General features: G+C 50.4%; 6 protein-coding genes across 6 annotated transcripts; 4 read left to right on the top strand and 2 right to left on the bottom strand.

Moving 5' to 3' along the window:
* Window positions 1–341: 341 nt before the first annotated feature.
* On the top strand, window positions 342–2,431 carry A1O9_02498 (uncharacterized protein; the record flags this gene model as incomplete). Its single annotated transcript, XM_013408070.1, has 4 exons — window positions 342–592; window positions 675–816; window positions 879–1,259; window positions 1,328–2,431. 4 exons carry the CDS (start codon window positions 342–344, stop codon window positions 2,429–2,431), a joined length of 1,878 nt encoding a protein of 625 aa, XP_013263524.1.
* A 1,320-nt stretch (window positions 2,432–3,751) lies between these two features.
* Window positions 3,752–4,554, bottom strand: A1O9_02499 (superoxide dismutase; the record flags this gene model as incomplete). Its single annotated transcript, XM_013408071.1, has 4 exons — window positions 3,752–3,871; window positions 3,961–4,112; window positions 4,186–4,365; window positions 4,542–4,554. The coding sequence occupies 4 exons, from the start codon at window positions 4,552–4,554 to the stop codon at window positions 3,752–3,754; spliced, it is 465 nt and encodes a 154-aa protein (XP_013263525.1).
* Window positions 4,555–5,173: 619 nt separating this feature from the next.
* A1O9_02500 (uncharacterized protein) lies at window positions 5,174–6,301 on the top strand (the record flags this gene model as incomplete). Its single annotated transcript, XM_013408072.1, has 1 exon — window positions 5,174–6,301. The coding sequence occupies one exon, from the start codon at window positions 5,174–5,176 to the stop codon at window positions 6,299–6,301; it is 1,128 nt and encodes a 375-aa protein (XP_013263526.1).
* Window positions 6,302–8,590: 2,289 nt separating this feature from the next.
* A1O9_02501 (acetyltransferase) lies at window positions 8,591–9,944 on the bottom strand (the record flags this gene model as incomplete). Its single annotated transcript, XM_013408073.1, has 2 exons — window positions 8,591–8,975; window positions 9,046–9,944. The coding sequence occupies 2 exons, from the start codon at window positions 9,942–9,944 to the stop codon at window positions 8,591–8,593; spliced, it is 1,284 nt and encodes a 427-aa protein (XP_013263527.1).
* An 830-nt stretch (window positions 9,945–10,774) lies between these two features.
* On the top strand, window positions 10,775–12,136 carry A1O9_02502 (NAD+ kinase; the record flags this gene model as incomplete). Its single annotated transcript, XM_013408074.1, has 1 exon — window positions 10,775–12,136. The coding sequence occupies one exon, from the start codon at window positions 10,775–10,777 to the stop codon at window positions 12,134–12,136; it is 1,362 nt and encodes a 453-aa protein (XP_013263528.1).
* A 1,221-nt stretch (window positions 12,137–13,357) lies between these two features.
* Window positions 13,358–14,533, top strand: A1O9_02503 (uncharacterized protein; the record flags this gene model as incomplete). The annotated part of the gene is made up of 1 exon (XM_013408075.1): window positions 13,358–14,533. The coding sequence occupies one exon, from the start codon at window positions 13,358–13,360 to the stop codon at window positions 14,531–14,533; it is 1,176 nt and encodes a 391-aa protein (XP_013263529.1).
* Window positions 14,534–15,943: the final 1,410 nt, after the last annotated feature.

Consider the following 15,943-nt stretch of genomic DNA (forward strand, 5'->3'; position numbering starts at 1 on the left):
CCCCGCTTGCCATTGGATTGGGCTCCTTCCATCGGTCCCTGTCCTGGCTTGGACTTGCTCTTACTAGTAACCTCATCAGTAATCTGTTTCTTTCCTTTTCCATTTTCATTCTGGTGATCCTCCTGCTCCTGCTCTTCCATTCCATTCCCAACCTCCTCTTCCAACCTCCAATCCTGACCGCTTCTCACTTTTCCTGGTCGGCGACTTGCTGTGTGTGATAAGAGCCTCGACGGCGGGCACGAACTCGGAAAGTCGTGCCTACGAGTACTTGCGAGGTACTCCAACTTTCTCAGCCGCCACTTCGAAACATTCTTCTCCACAATACACAGGAAAACCCGAACATGGCAACGACTCTCTACAGGACCCTGACCGGTCAGTCGCAGAAGTCGCATCACTCAGAACACTCCACCAACACCGCCCATAACACCCTGACCAAGACAACCACCACCGATCCTCTCACCGGCACCCTAAATCATCTGACAACTGCACAAGAGGAGAGGCTTGACGAGTTTAAGGTCCGGTTGGAAAAAGGTGGCTGGTGGTCGCCCGATGGTGTCAACGGGAAGCCCACTCATGACGATGGCACGCTACTGTAAGAGATCACTGTGCAATAACAAACAACTGCCCAATTCAAGAAATGACCCAGTATTGCTGACTGCATATCTTCCGCACAGACGCTATCTGCGAGCCCGCAAGTTCGACATCGATGGCGCAATTGGCCAGTTCACCGATACCGAGAAGTGGTTGAAGGAACAACGCGTTGTCGAGCTATACGATCACTTCGATGTCAACTTCTATGAGCGCGCCCGGTTGATGGTACGCCTGACTCTCCAAACTGCACCTCCAGCAGGGGGTGATGCATGCTGACAACGCTACAGTACCCTCAATGGACTGGCCACCGGGATAAACGAGGAATCCCCATCTACGTTTACCAGATCAAAGATCTCGATGGCAAGAATGTTGCCAAATACCAAAAAGAATCCCAGGCATACAAAGACAGCCTACCCTACCACAAGACCCTCGCCACCCCCGCAAAGTTGATCCCTCTATTCGCCCTCTACCAGAATCTCCTCTATTTCGTCATGCCATTTGTCTCTACCCTCGAACGACCCAATCCCGAAGTCCCTGTCACGAATTCTACGAACATTGTCGATATTTCAGGAGTCGGCTTGACGCAGTTTTGGAATTTGAAAGGGCACATGCAGGATGCCAGCGTCCTTGCCACGGCACATTACCCAGAAACACTCGATAGGATATTTGTGAGTCCCATCTCTGAGGCCATTCGTTCACAGGCCGTTTCAGACCACTAATGATAATCCGCGTCTAGATAATCGGTGCACCAGCCTTCTTCCCCACTGTCTGGGGCTGGATCAAGCGGTGGTTTGATCCCGTCACCGTATCGAAGATCTTCATCCTCGGCAAACACGAAGTCAAATCTACCCTGTCCAAATTCATAGATCCAAAAGACTTCCCCAAGAAGTACGGCGGCGAACTCGAGTGGAACTGGGGTGATATTCCTCATTTGGATGACGAGACGCGCACAGCCCTGGAAAGAGATGGAAATAAGGGTTGGGTCAAAGGCCCCAATCTGTGGCTCGATAATCAAAGACTCTTGGTTGGCTCCGAGAATGGCAAGCTCAGGAAACCGGACAGTGACGTTGAAGCCAAGTTACCCGTCGTCTATGCCGCCGACTACACCGAGGTACCGGTCCATGCGGATCGCAAACTGTCCAAGGGAAGCTCTAAACATGGCAAGATAAATGGAACTGCACATCCACACCACCAGGCCAAAGCCGAAGCGGCGAAAGCTGCACCTGCGGCTGTCACTCAGGCAGACATAATAGCGGAAAGCACGGCGTCTGAGAGTAAGCAGGAACAACCATCCTTAGAACCACAAGCACCAGCGCCCCAGCCTGTGAGTGAAGCGAAACCAAAAAATATTGATCCAGAGGGCAAGAACTTGCGCACCGTCATCGATGGCTCCACTGTGCAGCTCCCAGACTTCCAACCTGCCCAGCCAGCCGTCACCGCAGAATATGTCTCATCAAAGACCCTGACGCCCGTCGCTTCCAAGGCGGCCGTCGAATCCGCCCCTGCCCTCTTCCCATCACAACCCGAGCCGACCACAGCACCATCACCAGCAGCAACAGAAACAGCCCAGACAACCTCAACAACAGAACCGCATCCCCATCCACCATCTCTCCCACAATCCGGTCCCGCCCCGAAACACGTCCTAGCCATGAACGACGCCGTCACAGAAGCACTCTCCCAAGAATCCGTCTCCGAAATCCCCGCCACGGCTAACGGCCACGCCAGCCATCCGGAGGTCCTCCTCGCCAGCGACCCGACCAAGGGCCTGGCCATCGAGTCTGAGAAACTCGCGCGTCCCCCTATCGAGCGGTTTGTCACTGCTGCCGAGGTGAAGTCATGATGGGAAGAAGAGGTTTCAATGGGAATTCTACTTGTGTGTCTGTATGTGTTTTCTGTCTCTCTGCTGGGCTGCGTAGGATTGATTCCGCACCGGCGTTTGATGCTTGATGCCGACACGGAATTGGATTAGGCAAGAGCCAGAGTTTTACCCAACCCGGATTTTGGTCTTTGGGGGTCTTTGGGAATACCAGGAAAGAGCAAGGGAACCCTCTGCTTGGAGTCCACAGAGATGGAGTCTCACCCGCGCCATGTGCCTTTTGAAGAGATGCAATCGTGTTTCTACACTACCGTTAGTCCCTGCTTTTCCTGTTGGTGCAGCGGCAATAGCATCCATCGCCCATTGTATATCGTACATATCATATCCCACAATTGAGTCATTTGAGGTTTTGCACGTCTGCGCGCCCTGCAACTGGCTGTAGCTATCCACGTGCCCCAAGGCTCATCTTTCCTCCAATATGCACTCTGCTGGTGGCCCTACCCGACGTCTGTAGTCTGCAACCCAGACTAATTGACTGACTACCGCCGCTGCTCATACAGGCTCTGGCCTTCCATTCATTGCCCGGAATCAACAGACCAGCCCAGTCAGTCGATCACGCGATCAATCGATCGACTGATCAATTGGTTTAGATGTAGATGTAGATCTTTCTCTGTGTATGCATTTCTCATTCGTACTGACGTGCTGTTGCAATCATCTTCGCCCCGCTGCCCGCTGCCCGGCCTGGCAACTTGTTGTGGCCGCCACGACTCGAGCTGAAACAAGCAACTTTGCGTGCGGGCGTGCGGGCGGGCCCTGTTTTGGGTGCATTGTATCACACGCAGTGAGAGAACCAACTGTGATATGTTTAGAGCTAGCCATAGTTACATAGCGATCAGCGCATGCTATACTCCCCTCCCCTCCCTACATTCTGTGGTGTGTTGTGCGGTGCTATATGCCACGGGAATGAGCAGAGCATGAGAAGGGTGGACTCGGACAGGAACAGGGCGAGTATCCTAGTATGAAGAGCGAGAACAAGCTCTGGGTCGTGCAGATTTTCGTTCAATGACTAGACTATTTGTGGGACATTTTTTATGTTGCTTGCTGTCTACCCGTACATAGGATTAGTACACAAGGACTAGCTTTTAATGTTGTTGTTGTCGTGAACATTCCCTGATCAGCCAGCTGACCAAACAAGACATGCCAATCTCATGGATCGACTCCCTCATTACAACCACCGCATCACATATCCGCACCCCTGTAGGGTTCTGGATAAGATGGGGGTGAATGAGGAAAGTCGGACCAATCATTAGTCGCTTGTTTGTGGCGGCGATTCAAGCTATAGATTTATGCGGCGAGGCCAATGACACCGCATGCAGGTCGGGGGCCAGCGTTGCCAGTCTTCTTGCTCTCCTCGTTCCCGCCCTTGCCGAGATCATCGGTACCAGCGTGAGAGACGACGGTGCGCTATACATAAGTTGTCAGTGATCTGAATGCACGAAATAGGCACGCCTCCTTTCAACGCAATGTTTGTTCAGGGAGGGAAGAGAACATACGCCCAGGACACTCTGCTCGCCGATCAGCTTGATCAAGCTGTCGGTAACGCTACCCTTTGCGTTGCCCTGAGCATCGGTCTTGATGTTGCCTAGATCACCAACATGGCGTTCAGAGTCGGTGGGAGAACCGTGTGTCTTTCCGTGAGGGTTGTCTATTTGATCTTGTCAGCCTCTTCAACTAGCCTATCCTTGTTTTGCTTGTGAAGTAAACGAGGTTCAACATACAGTGAGGGCCAGCACTGGTGCAGCCATTGGTGTTGTCACCGAACTGATGGATATGGAAGCCCCGCTCGGCATTGGCATCATGACCGCTGAGATTCCAGCTGATGGTTGTAGGGGAGTTTTCATCAACCTGCTCGAAGGTGACTTGGCCGGTGACCTTGGAGTCTCCTCGGAGGACGGCAACTATGGCAGTTCACGTTAGCTTCGAATGAATGATGAGGGATAGCTGAAAGTCCGGCCTCAGTGAAAGGATACTGCCAAAGAAAACCATTGCTTCGAGTGGGGGTGCTGACAAAACGCAGCTAGAACTCATCTCGAAGGAACGGGGGGAAAGGAGGGGACGGCGAGAAAAGACTGACCTGCTTTGACCATGTTGACGGTATTGCTTGATGAACTGGTTGTAGCGAGCTATTTGATCAAGTATTTGGATGAAAGGGAGAAATGGAAAAGTAATTTCGGTGTAGTCAGGGAACAAAAGGAGGGAGGGAGAGTTAGAGCGTAATCTAGCACGCCGAACGAAATGGGAGGAAAGCACGGAATGAAGTCAGTGAGGGGAAGGCGCGAGGCATGATTCCGATTCTGCATTGAATTGAGGGGCACCTGGGTGCCAAGCCCCGGATCATTTAATCTCCGGTTCGGCCGCGGATCGACGACTTTCCATCGAGTCTGGACTCTGTACCTCCTCTGCCTTCTCGCTATGCAAAGATACTTAATGAGTGAATGGAATACCTGAACTACCTAGGTACCTAAAGATATAGTGCACATCCTCGTCATCTCTTCCAGCCATGAGAACGTCATGGCAAGCGACTCACGACACAACCTGAACGGATGACTTTCCGGTCTCTCTGCCATTTTCACCAGGGAGAGGCACCTATCTAATGCTAGACTCACATCTGCGACCGACTCTACGTACATGCGTCAAATATGGGCACTCTACCTTGCAACTCCCTACATGGATCAACGTATGCATCTCTCGCATGAAGATACAGCCATGTCTAAGGCCATGCCTTCAATCCCAAAGCCTGCTATGGAGAAATTCCTCCTGGCCATGGAATCCATCTATGGACCATTTCCGTCTTCAGATTCCCCTGAGATCGCTACTTGGAAACCTCCTGCTACTGCGGAAGGACACAAGGGGCGCTATCTGTGGACGGATGGGTTTGCTGTAACCAATTTCCTTACCCTCTATAAGCTGACCAACGATGGTCGTTATCTCACCTTTGCCAGATCCTTGGTCCAAAACGTTCATGACGTGCTCGGTTATACTCGTGACGGACAGTCTCGTCTTCCTGGGGCAACGGAAGCCTATCCACTCAACGGCGGTCTTCGCATCGGCAAGCATGACGAAGCAGGCTCCGATGGTGATGGACAGTACTTTCATTATCTGACTGTTTGGATGTTCGCCCTCAACCGCATGACACAAATCTTAGGGGACATCTGGTATAACGAACAAGCCATCAATATGGCTCGAGCTGTTCTGCCAAGCTTCATGTACAAGATGAACTCTACAAGACCACGAATGTATTGGAAGCTCACAGTGGATATGTCTAAGCCACTTGTTGCGGGTGAGGGAAATCTCGACCCTATTGATGGGTACGTAATGTACAAATTACTTCAAGAGACGGCTGCTAGTTTGGATAATACAAAGGAAGGTGTGCTCGGACATGAAATTACATTGCTGAAGAAGGTCGTCGATACCAAATGGAAGAACTGGCATTCAACTGACCCGTTAGATATTGGTATGACTCTGTGGACAGTCCACTGGCTAAAAGAGCCAGAACAGTGGGCTCTCACCCTTCAACAGAGTGCTGCTAGTTGTTTGGACCAGCTGGTTCGATCAGGCTACTTCGATGCCAAGGCTAAGTCTCCAGGTCAGCGTCTAGCATTTCGCGAGTTTGGTACAGCGCTCGGGGTGCGGTGTCTCCTATCTACCGACAGTCAGGCTCCACCCGGGTCAGAATTGGGGGAATTACCACAAAGGATCTGCAAGACATGGGAAGAAGTCGGATTGGTTCCTGTTCCCACCAGCCAGCAGAAAGAAACAATGGCAGAGCTGATGCCAATCACTGCTGTCATGTATGCGGCTGCACTGTTTCCTGGCTCGATGATGCTCTCATGAAGACGGTTGTGGGATATTAAGCGTGTGCATTTTCACAAAGCCGTTTGGCGCGTTCCAAACCCAAGGGAATAATTGATTTCCTGCAATTTTCATCCCCGTGATAGTCACATCGGATTGTGTTGTGCATCCGATAAGAGTCTCCTCCAGACACATATTTGCTTTTCATCTCCTTACAAGTTGACGCATGGGATCACTTCCCGAACAACGATTCTTCGTCGCGACTCATTTCAGCCTCGCCTGCTTGGATCACTCCCATGTCATGTGATGATCACGAACGCGCATTGCCCAGACAAGCTTGAAAGGTGGTTTCAGCAACAGATACTGTCAAATTCCTGTGATACCTTGATCATCAGCAGATATGGTACGTTGCAGATTCCGGGGACTGATGCCAAAGACAGATTGGATCGACAAAAGATCGCACTGACTAAACCCGATAGGATGGTTATTGAGGGGTTAGAGAGCGAACAAGCCAGCAGAACAAATGCGGAGTGCTCTGCTCGACACTCAGGAAACGTTTTTCGGTATCAACGACAGCAATATCATCGGGACAGCGTACAGACTGGCCATTCTTTATGAGTGCCAGGGTAGATATGCGAAGTCTCAGGAACTCATGATGAGAACGTCGAGCAGGATAGAGGTCGTTTCGGGACCCAACGACCTAATTATCCACTCAGGACGCCCTCTAATGGCTGTGAGAACTGTACCTGAAACAAGGGATGCTCTCACTAGCGAAGAAGCATACGATAACCCATTAAGCGCTACAGATAAGTCTCTTGTACTTGATGATGACAGTATCCTGGCATCAATGGGTACCTAAGGCAAATTACCAAGACCCCTGGTCATAACAAAAGACTCTGGGTTCTGAAGAGCCATATCAAGACACCCTCGGAGGTCATCAGGGTTTCTAGAACGACTGTTTTGCAGTCCCGGCTCCTCATCGCCCTTGCGCTTCTGCGTCTCCCTCGTTATAAGCCTACATATAACAAGGGGACATCACATGTAGGATTCGAAGCAGTTTTTCACTGGCTGGGGCTATGCGTCCCTCGCTGTTTGGGACGTTACAAACACCCAGAAGATGTTTCAGCAAAAGTTTGGAGTTCATAAAGAGTTGGGTGACGGATTTCAATTGTACCCGCTTCTCAGATGTGCTGGCCCATGGATGCAAATGTCCTGTCTTTGCCGCACTGGAGTTGAATGTCTGCCAACACTGTCCAGGGGTTGATTTGTGCGATGCCTGTTTCGGTCAATATAGATCATCTAATCTTAAAAGTTGGAGGGTAGGCGACTGTACCAGCCACTCGTTCTTTCGAGTCCAGCCTCGGAATCCACGCCGGGTTTCGACCGATGAGTGGAATGGTTGGCTTGAACAAGCCACCTCAGAGTACAAGAAAAATGGAGATGTGCGGCTTGGAGAGCAAGACGGTGGAAATTATGGAGTTAGAATCATGAGAAGGAATGTTCCTCGTTTGCGATCGCGGAGACTTCCCTTGAAAATCAACCTGCCCAAGTTCCACACACCATGAGTTTTGTCTACAACTCGAAAGCATGTCTCTGCGTCGAGGCTGGAAGGAAACCTATACTTCAAGTCCGACAGACGAGAGTTGAAAAGGTCACTGTCATGCACACTGCCAAATATCTCACGCCTCTAATGAGTGCGTCTAACTTTTGGTCCGATGCTTCCATGGAGAACGTTCTACCAACTCGTTCGCATACGTGCAAAGGATTTTGCTTCCACTTCCAAACGATCCGACGTATCACCACGGCCGATAGCCAGCCCTTTAAGTCCCAACGAACGGGGACTCGGGAATTTGTGGGGTTGCATACACACGATATTTATCCAGGCCCTGCTTGGGGAAGGCATGGAGATCTAGAGTGGAATAATGTGAATATAAACGGATGACGACGTTAGTGACTTAGTCTCCCCTCTACTTGAACAATGCCATTTCGGGATGAGAACGTGAAGTGGAGAATTTTAAATTTGGGGGCATCATAAACAGAATACTAGGACGTAAAGCTCAATGCCTACCAGTAATTTTGCTACGGCAGGTGAGCGAAGCCTATCTTCTCCTAACAACACGACCATCGTCGTCATAGCCCGTCTCCATGCCATTGCAGAGGGCGACAAGAAGCTTCCGCAAATTCTGATCATGGATGGGCGGTCGTTAACTTAGGATTCATCTCATTATCACCTAGAACAACCATTTCTACGCGCAAACCAGGCTATCTTGCTATGTGGTGAGTAACCACAAGAATTGCGAACGCCCATCATCATCAATACTAGCCCTTATATCATCTCAGCGTCATAAACAAGCCCACGAACTTCAAAACGACATTAACCACCAAAGCGACAGTCACGAGAACAACAAAGATCTGGCCGATCTCCAACCAGCTGTTGAGCGTAATGTCGGTCTCAATAAAGCCGGTCTTAGAGATGCCCTTGGATTCGTCTGCGGAAGCGGCGTCACCGGGGAATCTACCGGTGTTGTACCACTGTTCCAGAAGGTCGTCCTTTTCACGCCAACGGGCCAGAAGCCATTGCTCGAATTCCTTGGCGTCAGTGAGTGGGATGCTCGATACGGCGAAACGCCGCCAGTGCATGTTCACGCATTTGGGCGGTCGTCCTTGGAGGTATGTAGATCGGATTGTGAAGTATTCTGGAGCGAAGCCGCCTTTTCTGTTTTTGATGGGGTTGATCAGTATGCAGTTTGATAAGGCGTTAGGGTCAAAAGGGGGGAAAGCCTTACGGAGTGCCTTCGTAGGCGATGGTGCAGTCGTAAACCCAATCTACGGTGCCTTGTAATTGCTGGAGACAGAAGAACAGTCCAGTGCTTCTAGGTAGGAGAAGGTGCCTGGTTTTTGCAATGCCCTGCTTCTCGGCCCACCGTGCGCTTCCTTTGATGGTGTTGCGTGACAAGTTGGTGCCCTCGGGGAAGATCAGTAACCACATGGGATCCAAACCGGCAGATCCAGATAGTGGACCGCTATGCCGAGTTTTCAATTTCTCCAGACGATGCTGCAGGCGCGGTTTGTCCGAAGCCCATTTCCGAGCCATGAAGATGAATCCATAAAACATCATGCCAGGGCCCAAAAGAGGGACATACTTCAGGGACTCTTTCAGGATAATATAGATGTGCCCATGCATACGGCTGGTATAGGCTATCCACCAGAGGTACAGCCACTCCGTATAGACCTGATGATTTGAAACATAAACCAATCTCTCCGGGAATGTCGTCTCTAGTGTGCCTTTGCTCGATACACGGAACTGTCCTTTTAACTCCGGATCCCAACTCACCCGCACTTTGGTCGGGGCGAACCACCGCGTGCCCGCGGTTCCACAGATCCCAAAGGATTGTTTTGTCAATGCCATCCATGCATAATAGTAATTTTGGTTGTACCAGTATAGCGGAGCACCGACAAACTGGGTTGCGTTGATGGAGAAGGCACAGCAGTTCAACCATGTCATCAGCGATATTGCCCGAAATATTTGCGAAAACGTCCCGTGCTTAACTTCTCCTGCCGGGTGGCCATATTTTTCTAATAGTGGACTGAGGACGCCATTTGTCTCAGGTATGCTGCCGCCGTCAGAAGTCTTGATGGATTGGGAACTGCGCTTTCGTAAGGGTTCGTCATCGGTGGTACCCATGGTGGAGGAAATGATGGGAGAGTGGTGTCGATGCGAGAGGGAATGGTACCAGGAAGGAGAGAAGAGAGATAGTTATCTACTAGGGGAACTTTAGGCTCAACTGTGCGTTGCAGCAAGAGTAAATATTTGTGCTGTAGGGTTTCCGCCTGAGGCAACTGGTGGAGGCTGTACCAGGCGCCAGGCTGCGGCGGAGTTAGGCACTAGTGAGAGATGTCATAACTTGGAGCTGGGAAGAATACGAAATGCGAAGAGCAACAATAGAGGAGAGGTGTCAAGAAGGATGACTCATCGTCATAGAGCACAGATGGGTTTGTAGTGCTAAATGGTATAAGCTGAGCGAGAGTGTCTCGTGCACACTTGAATCCGGGCTATTCTCAGTCAGATAATATGCACGGACACGATAAGTAGTATTAGTAGTCGGTGACAGATGAGGCCGGCGGGCCAAACTCCTTGCATACCAATGACATGCGAGGTGAGTTTGGATGAGTCAGCGGAATCACATCACGTGAGACAATTTCACGTGAGTGATTGGCACGTGATATCAAACTGAACCTCGGGCCATAGTTTCCTCCTGGATATATCCATCCGTTCGTTTGCTCCGATACATCTCTCCTTCTTCGCTCGGCATGTCATAGAACACCTAGACCGTTTGTGTACATTGTATGTATTATTATTGTGTGCCTCGTTCCTGGAGTTGGTTTGAGCTGAGCCTGGCGCCTTTGAAACAGCTTTCTCATCCGTGACACATCCGACCATCTTGCTGCTCTGTATGAAGGAACAACATCAGGACACTTGTCTTCATGGCATTCTCTGCGACAATCAGGCGCGCCATGGCTTCTCGAGTGTCTACAGTCAGTCGCCCCAGTCCTACTTTGGCCGATGCTCGGTATCTTCTCAACCCACCCTGGCCTGGACAAATTTGCAACGCAAACTCTCCCAGCCCATCATCGCAATGTCGACCATTCTCCTTTACCAATACCATTCGATCAAGCAGACGGTCATTCGATGAGCTACCTCATCGCAAAGGCTTCAACCTCAAGCAAACCCCTGCCAACGAGCTTCTCTGTCTTGAATGGCATCAGCCTCCTCGAAATCTTTTGTTGATAAAGAAGGACTGCTCAGACGATGCCGCCGACGCACTTAAAGAGTTCATCAAGCATGTCACCTCCACCTATTCGGACATCAATATCCTCCTTGAGCCACATGTATCAGCAGAAATAGGCTCCGACCTGCCCGCTCAAGCGTTCACCACCACCAGCAAAACTCAAACCGCACACCCACTCCATCAAAAGGTCGACCTGGTCGTTACTTTTGGTGGAGACGGCACCATATTGCATGCGGCTTCTTTGTTCGCCACATCAGATAAAGTCCCTCCCATTCTTTCTTTCAGCATGGGCACCCTGGGTTTCTTGGGGGAGTGGAAGTTTGCTGAGTACAAGCGAGCCTTCCGCGAGGTATATATGTCAGGATCCGCTTCTGAGCGCCATGCCGTCATTGAAAGCAAAGCTCCCCAGTCTGAAAACAACATCCATTTCACGGGCTGGTCTTCTGTGCGGGGCAAGTCCATGGGATCAACAAGAAGTGCTAGAGTTCTTGTGCGGCAGCGTCTGAAAGTAGGGGTGTTCGATGCTGATGGTAATCGATTGAGTAGCAATGGAGATATCTTGCACGATATGCATGCCATGAACGAGGTCATTCTTCATAGAGGGCGAGATCCACATCTCGCGGTTGTCGATGTGTTCGTCGGTGGCCGCTTCCTCACCGAAGCTGTTGCTGATGGTATGATCATTTCAACACCTACCGGCAGCACGGCATATAGCCTCAGCAGTGGTGGCAGCATTATCCATCCCCTGGTATCATCTCTTTTGCTCACCCCAATTTGTCCAAGGAGTCTAAGCTTCAGGCCGCTGGTCCTGCCTGCAACAACGCCAATCACGCTCAAGTTGAGCGAGAAGAACAGAGGCCGAGAAGTTGAAGTCAGTATCGATGGTGTCAGGCGCACTGACGGCATAGGTGTCGGCGCCGAGCTCCGCGTCTCTGGAGAGACAGTGAGAAGCGAATCCGGTAGTCTCACAGGCGGAATCCCTTGCATCATGCGCCGAGTCAACGCTGGCGCTGATTCTGATGATGGATGGGTCGGCGGACTCAATGGGTTACTTAAATTCAATTATCCATTTGGCGAGGAGACGTGAACGATGTCGTGTCTTGAACAAATACCAGGATTGCATGGGTCTGAATGCATGGTCTCCACTGAGTAAGGAGGTTGAAGCGTGGTTGAAGTGCGCTCGGTCAAAACTGCGCGTGAAACCTTCAGCCTTGCCAGAGGACAATCACGCGACGAGGCTGGATATTCACGATGCACATCAACGGCGGCGCTTGCAATCATTATCTTGGCCACACCACAAACACTAAGTCTTCCCTTTGTCTTCCCAGATCGACAAACAAAATCCCTCATATTGACTGTTCGTTCAATTGAGACTGCAGAGATTTCAAGAACAGTCTGCGATCTCAAGCAAAGCCTGGTTCTCCCTCCTCTACTTCCACAACTCGCTCCCACTCTCACTCTTTATTCATCCACTTCTATCAGCAAACCACCAGGGCCTGCAGAGAGAAGCCTACTGTATCTTCCACTAACCCCTGCCTCATCCTTTCTCAACTTTACAACGACTCTCAACTTTCGGACGTCTGACCGATCTGATCTAAGGTGACCAAACAGTTCACACTGCTGACAGTCTCATCAGCTTCACTCACCCTTCTACATCCCATATCACTCTTACCAACAAATAGAACTCGCACAATCCGCAGGTTCTCATCACGATTCTCACTTCCTCGTTGTCAGATCCTCTCCAGACTCCCCCGTCCTTCTCGACCTTCTTCAGTAGACAAATTGAAGAGGCTTGACCAGATCAGACTGCTTGCTACCCTAACTGAATACCCAAAGTCACTAAACTTCAAATTTCCTTGCTACACCGATATCAAGCAAACCACCTACCGAAGATCCACACTTGGGCGGAAACTTCACTGAAGCCGATATCTCAACGTGCAACCCCACATAGATCTACCGGACTCTCAACAGGGATAAATTGTCCCTACAAACACGGCTTTTTTTTCACTCTCCCTGTTGGCTGGTATTTGAAATTGCACAGCTTCAGATATCTTTGGTTCAGGTGAATAACTGAAATCATTCCAGCTCACAAAACTCAAGTCATCGGCATCTTCAATAGCTACACTCGTAAATATATCAAACGCAACTTTCCAAATCAGAACACTTGACCCAACTTCTCCTCGCCAGACATAGGTCCAGGTACGACAAACTTGTTTGGCTGCACTTTCGAAAACGTCAACGATTGAGAGAAGAGCCGTTATTCGTATCGTCAACCTCATAGCCTAGATCTCTACATCCACACAACAAAATGGTGCTCACTCAAGCTCAACAGATTGCACTCAATCAACTTAGCAAGGCCTGTGATATCAACACTGCAGGCGTAATTCATCCTTATCCTACGAGAATTCCACAACCAATGGCCAACCCTCCACCACAGACGAGTTTTCCAGCCTACAACGTCGGATACGACATCAACAACCCCCCCGCAACCATTGCTCAACAGATTCCCCCTGCACCAGCAGGCGGTGCTTCAGGTGCTCATCCCTACCAAGCACTCTCAGAGCAGAACTTGCATCCTCTTCTTTTTCAGATCGAGCCATATCCAGAAACCGAAGCTTCTGTACCGCTGCTCGTCGACAGCCAAACCAATCAACCTGTCTTTGGTAGAGATTCTACTAGACAACTTCGATTTTTCTCTTTCCTTCCGCGCTGGATCGATGTCAATGTTCACGGAGAGCTCGTGGAATTGTGGTTCCGTCTTGAGCCACGACTGCAACTATCAGACATCATTGATCGCCTTAACGTTCCTGCAACGCAGAAGATCCCGAATTCCAACGCATTTAACATGAGGCGCATGCGCTTTCGAGCTCTGCTCTTTGTCCCTCCATTCCTCCCAGGCAGGAACCGACCTTTGAGGGGAGACGTCGAATTGATTGGCTTCATGGCCAAAGAACAAATCCTTCTAAACACCGCGATGATGATCGATCTTCGCAACGAAAGACTCCTCAAGCCCGTCATCAGATTGGGCCAGATTACTGGATATGTGGATGCCAATCTTCCCATCGACCACTTCATCAGTGGCTTCCCCGTCCCTGTCATGGTGCCTTCCAGTAGGCAAATTGTTACCTTGTCTCTTCGGAGACGCTTACAGCACCTCGCGTCCCTCAAGGGACTTGGAAACCTGGCTACCAACTATCTACAGTTGGCAGACGCCGACCTGCCATCATGGTGGATTGGCAGTGGGGCGTTGCCGCGCCTAATCACAGAGATAGACGGGGTCACGCATGGCGCGTTTGTAGACAACCTCCTGAGGCAGTTCCCCGGAACTGCTAGGACGGGCGTCCAACGACAAGTCATGGCGGTTGGCCCTGCTCCTGCTGTTGTGGCGGCACGCCCCGGCCGTCCAGGGACGCGAAGTGTTGCGCGTGGTGGTGTTTTGTCTGGCCATGTTGGGCGTGTTGGTGCTCGCCAGCGGAGACGCTAGGGGGGCGCGGAAGAGGAACAAGAAGAAGTGGCAGAAGCTCGCTGGCCTGCGGCGCCAGTGGACGCAGACCTTCAAAAGGTCAGAGAGTGCTTGGCTGTGTCCGTGTGTGTGCTTTCCCTTTTCGTTTTTAATAGATAAGGGACAATGATGATGACTTCAAAGGATCCCGGGGCGGGAGCCATCTTTCATCGCCTCAGTGAATACCGGTACTCAGAATATGAAAGCTCTGAAACGATTGCAGACAGGATGATCTGGCTGCATAAAATCAAACTGCGGTTTCCCGTAACAAAGAACTACGAACCATGCGGTTTGTACGAACTCCGTTGCTCCACGAGCCTTCGCTAAAGCTGCACTTTTTGCATGGGAGACTTAATGATATGTGACGTCAATAATTAAGACATTCGCGGTCGCAGACTACTTGACCAAGTAAGTAAAATGGAAACACGATATCAAAGGCACAGATTGGCAGACAGTAAAATAATGATTTCATCGAACTAGAAATTCGAACTCCTGCCAAGCGGTAGCCTGATCATGTGACATCTAGTTCTAGGACAAAGTGGCGACAAACAATCCCAAGGCGAAGGCAGACACGTCTATTGAGTCGCTCTTCGGTTGTTTTGGAAATTTATATGCATGAGACATAGCTCGTCCTTTATATCAGTAAAGAGAGTCCTAAAGGATGGACTACAGTCAGTTACATAGCTTTCTGCACAACAAATAAAACCTCCCTTTCCAGTACCCAGCATCGATTCCTTAAACAGCAAAGAACTCCCGGGCTGGTAGCCTCTCTCAGACCTCCAGTTACAAAATGTGGAAATGTGGTATTCACGACTCGCGACAAGTTGCCTGCTGAGCCCGCCAATGATGCCCTATTCTTCTGAGTGTCACCAGGAGAGGCACCTACCCTCGTCACTGGTAGTGTGCAAGCCAAGTACTCGCGCGGGATATGGGGATTCACAACGGCTGACTGCCTCAGATTCACCTCTTTCTAGATAAATGTGAGTGTTTCTCTCCGATCTTGTTTCGAGCGACACGTATTGTTTCTTTGCATCATTCCAGGAGGCATTCATCCGTTCTACATATCCAGCCCATTGCTTCATGACTGCAGTGCGTTCTTGCTTCACATCAGCGGCAATTACTCTAGCAAGCTTGCTCTGCTCAGCAAATACTTTCATTCCAGCGAGGACACCTTTTGCGTTCATCGTAATGACTTCTGGCTGTCAGATATACGCCGGGCCTAGCTGCCAACATCACCATCTCCCACATAGAACAGCAGGTGCTCCGGGCCAGGTGCCACGACGGCGATTCTAGTTGATGATGATGCACAAACAACAACGGGCCATCACCAACAGCAACTGCGTGAGTGTCGTCAATTTTGTTTCTGGCTCGACATTGGTCGCTGATCTGAAA

The sequence above is a fragment of the Exophiala aquamarina genome (assembly GCF_000709125.1).
Source record: "Exophiala aquamarina CBS 119918 chromosome Unknown aczIA-supercont1.2, whole genome shotgun sequence".
Taxonomy (NCBI): domain Eukaryota; kingdom Fungi; phylum Ascomycota; class Eurotiomycetes; order Chaetothyriales; family Herpotrichiellaceae; genus Exophiala; species Exophiala aquamarina.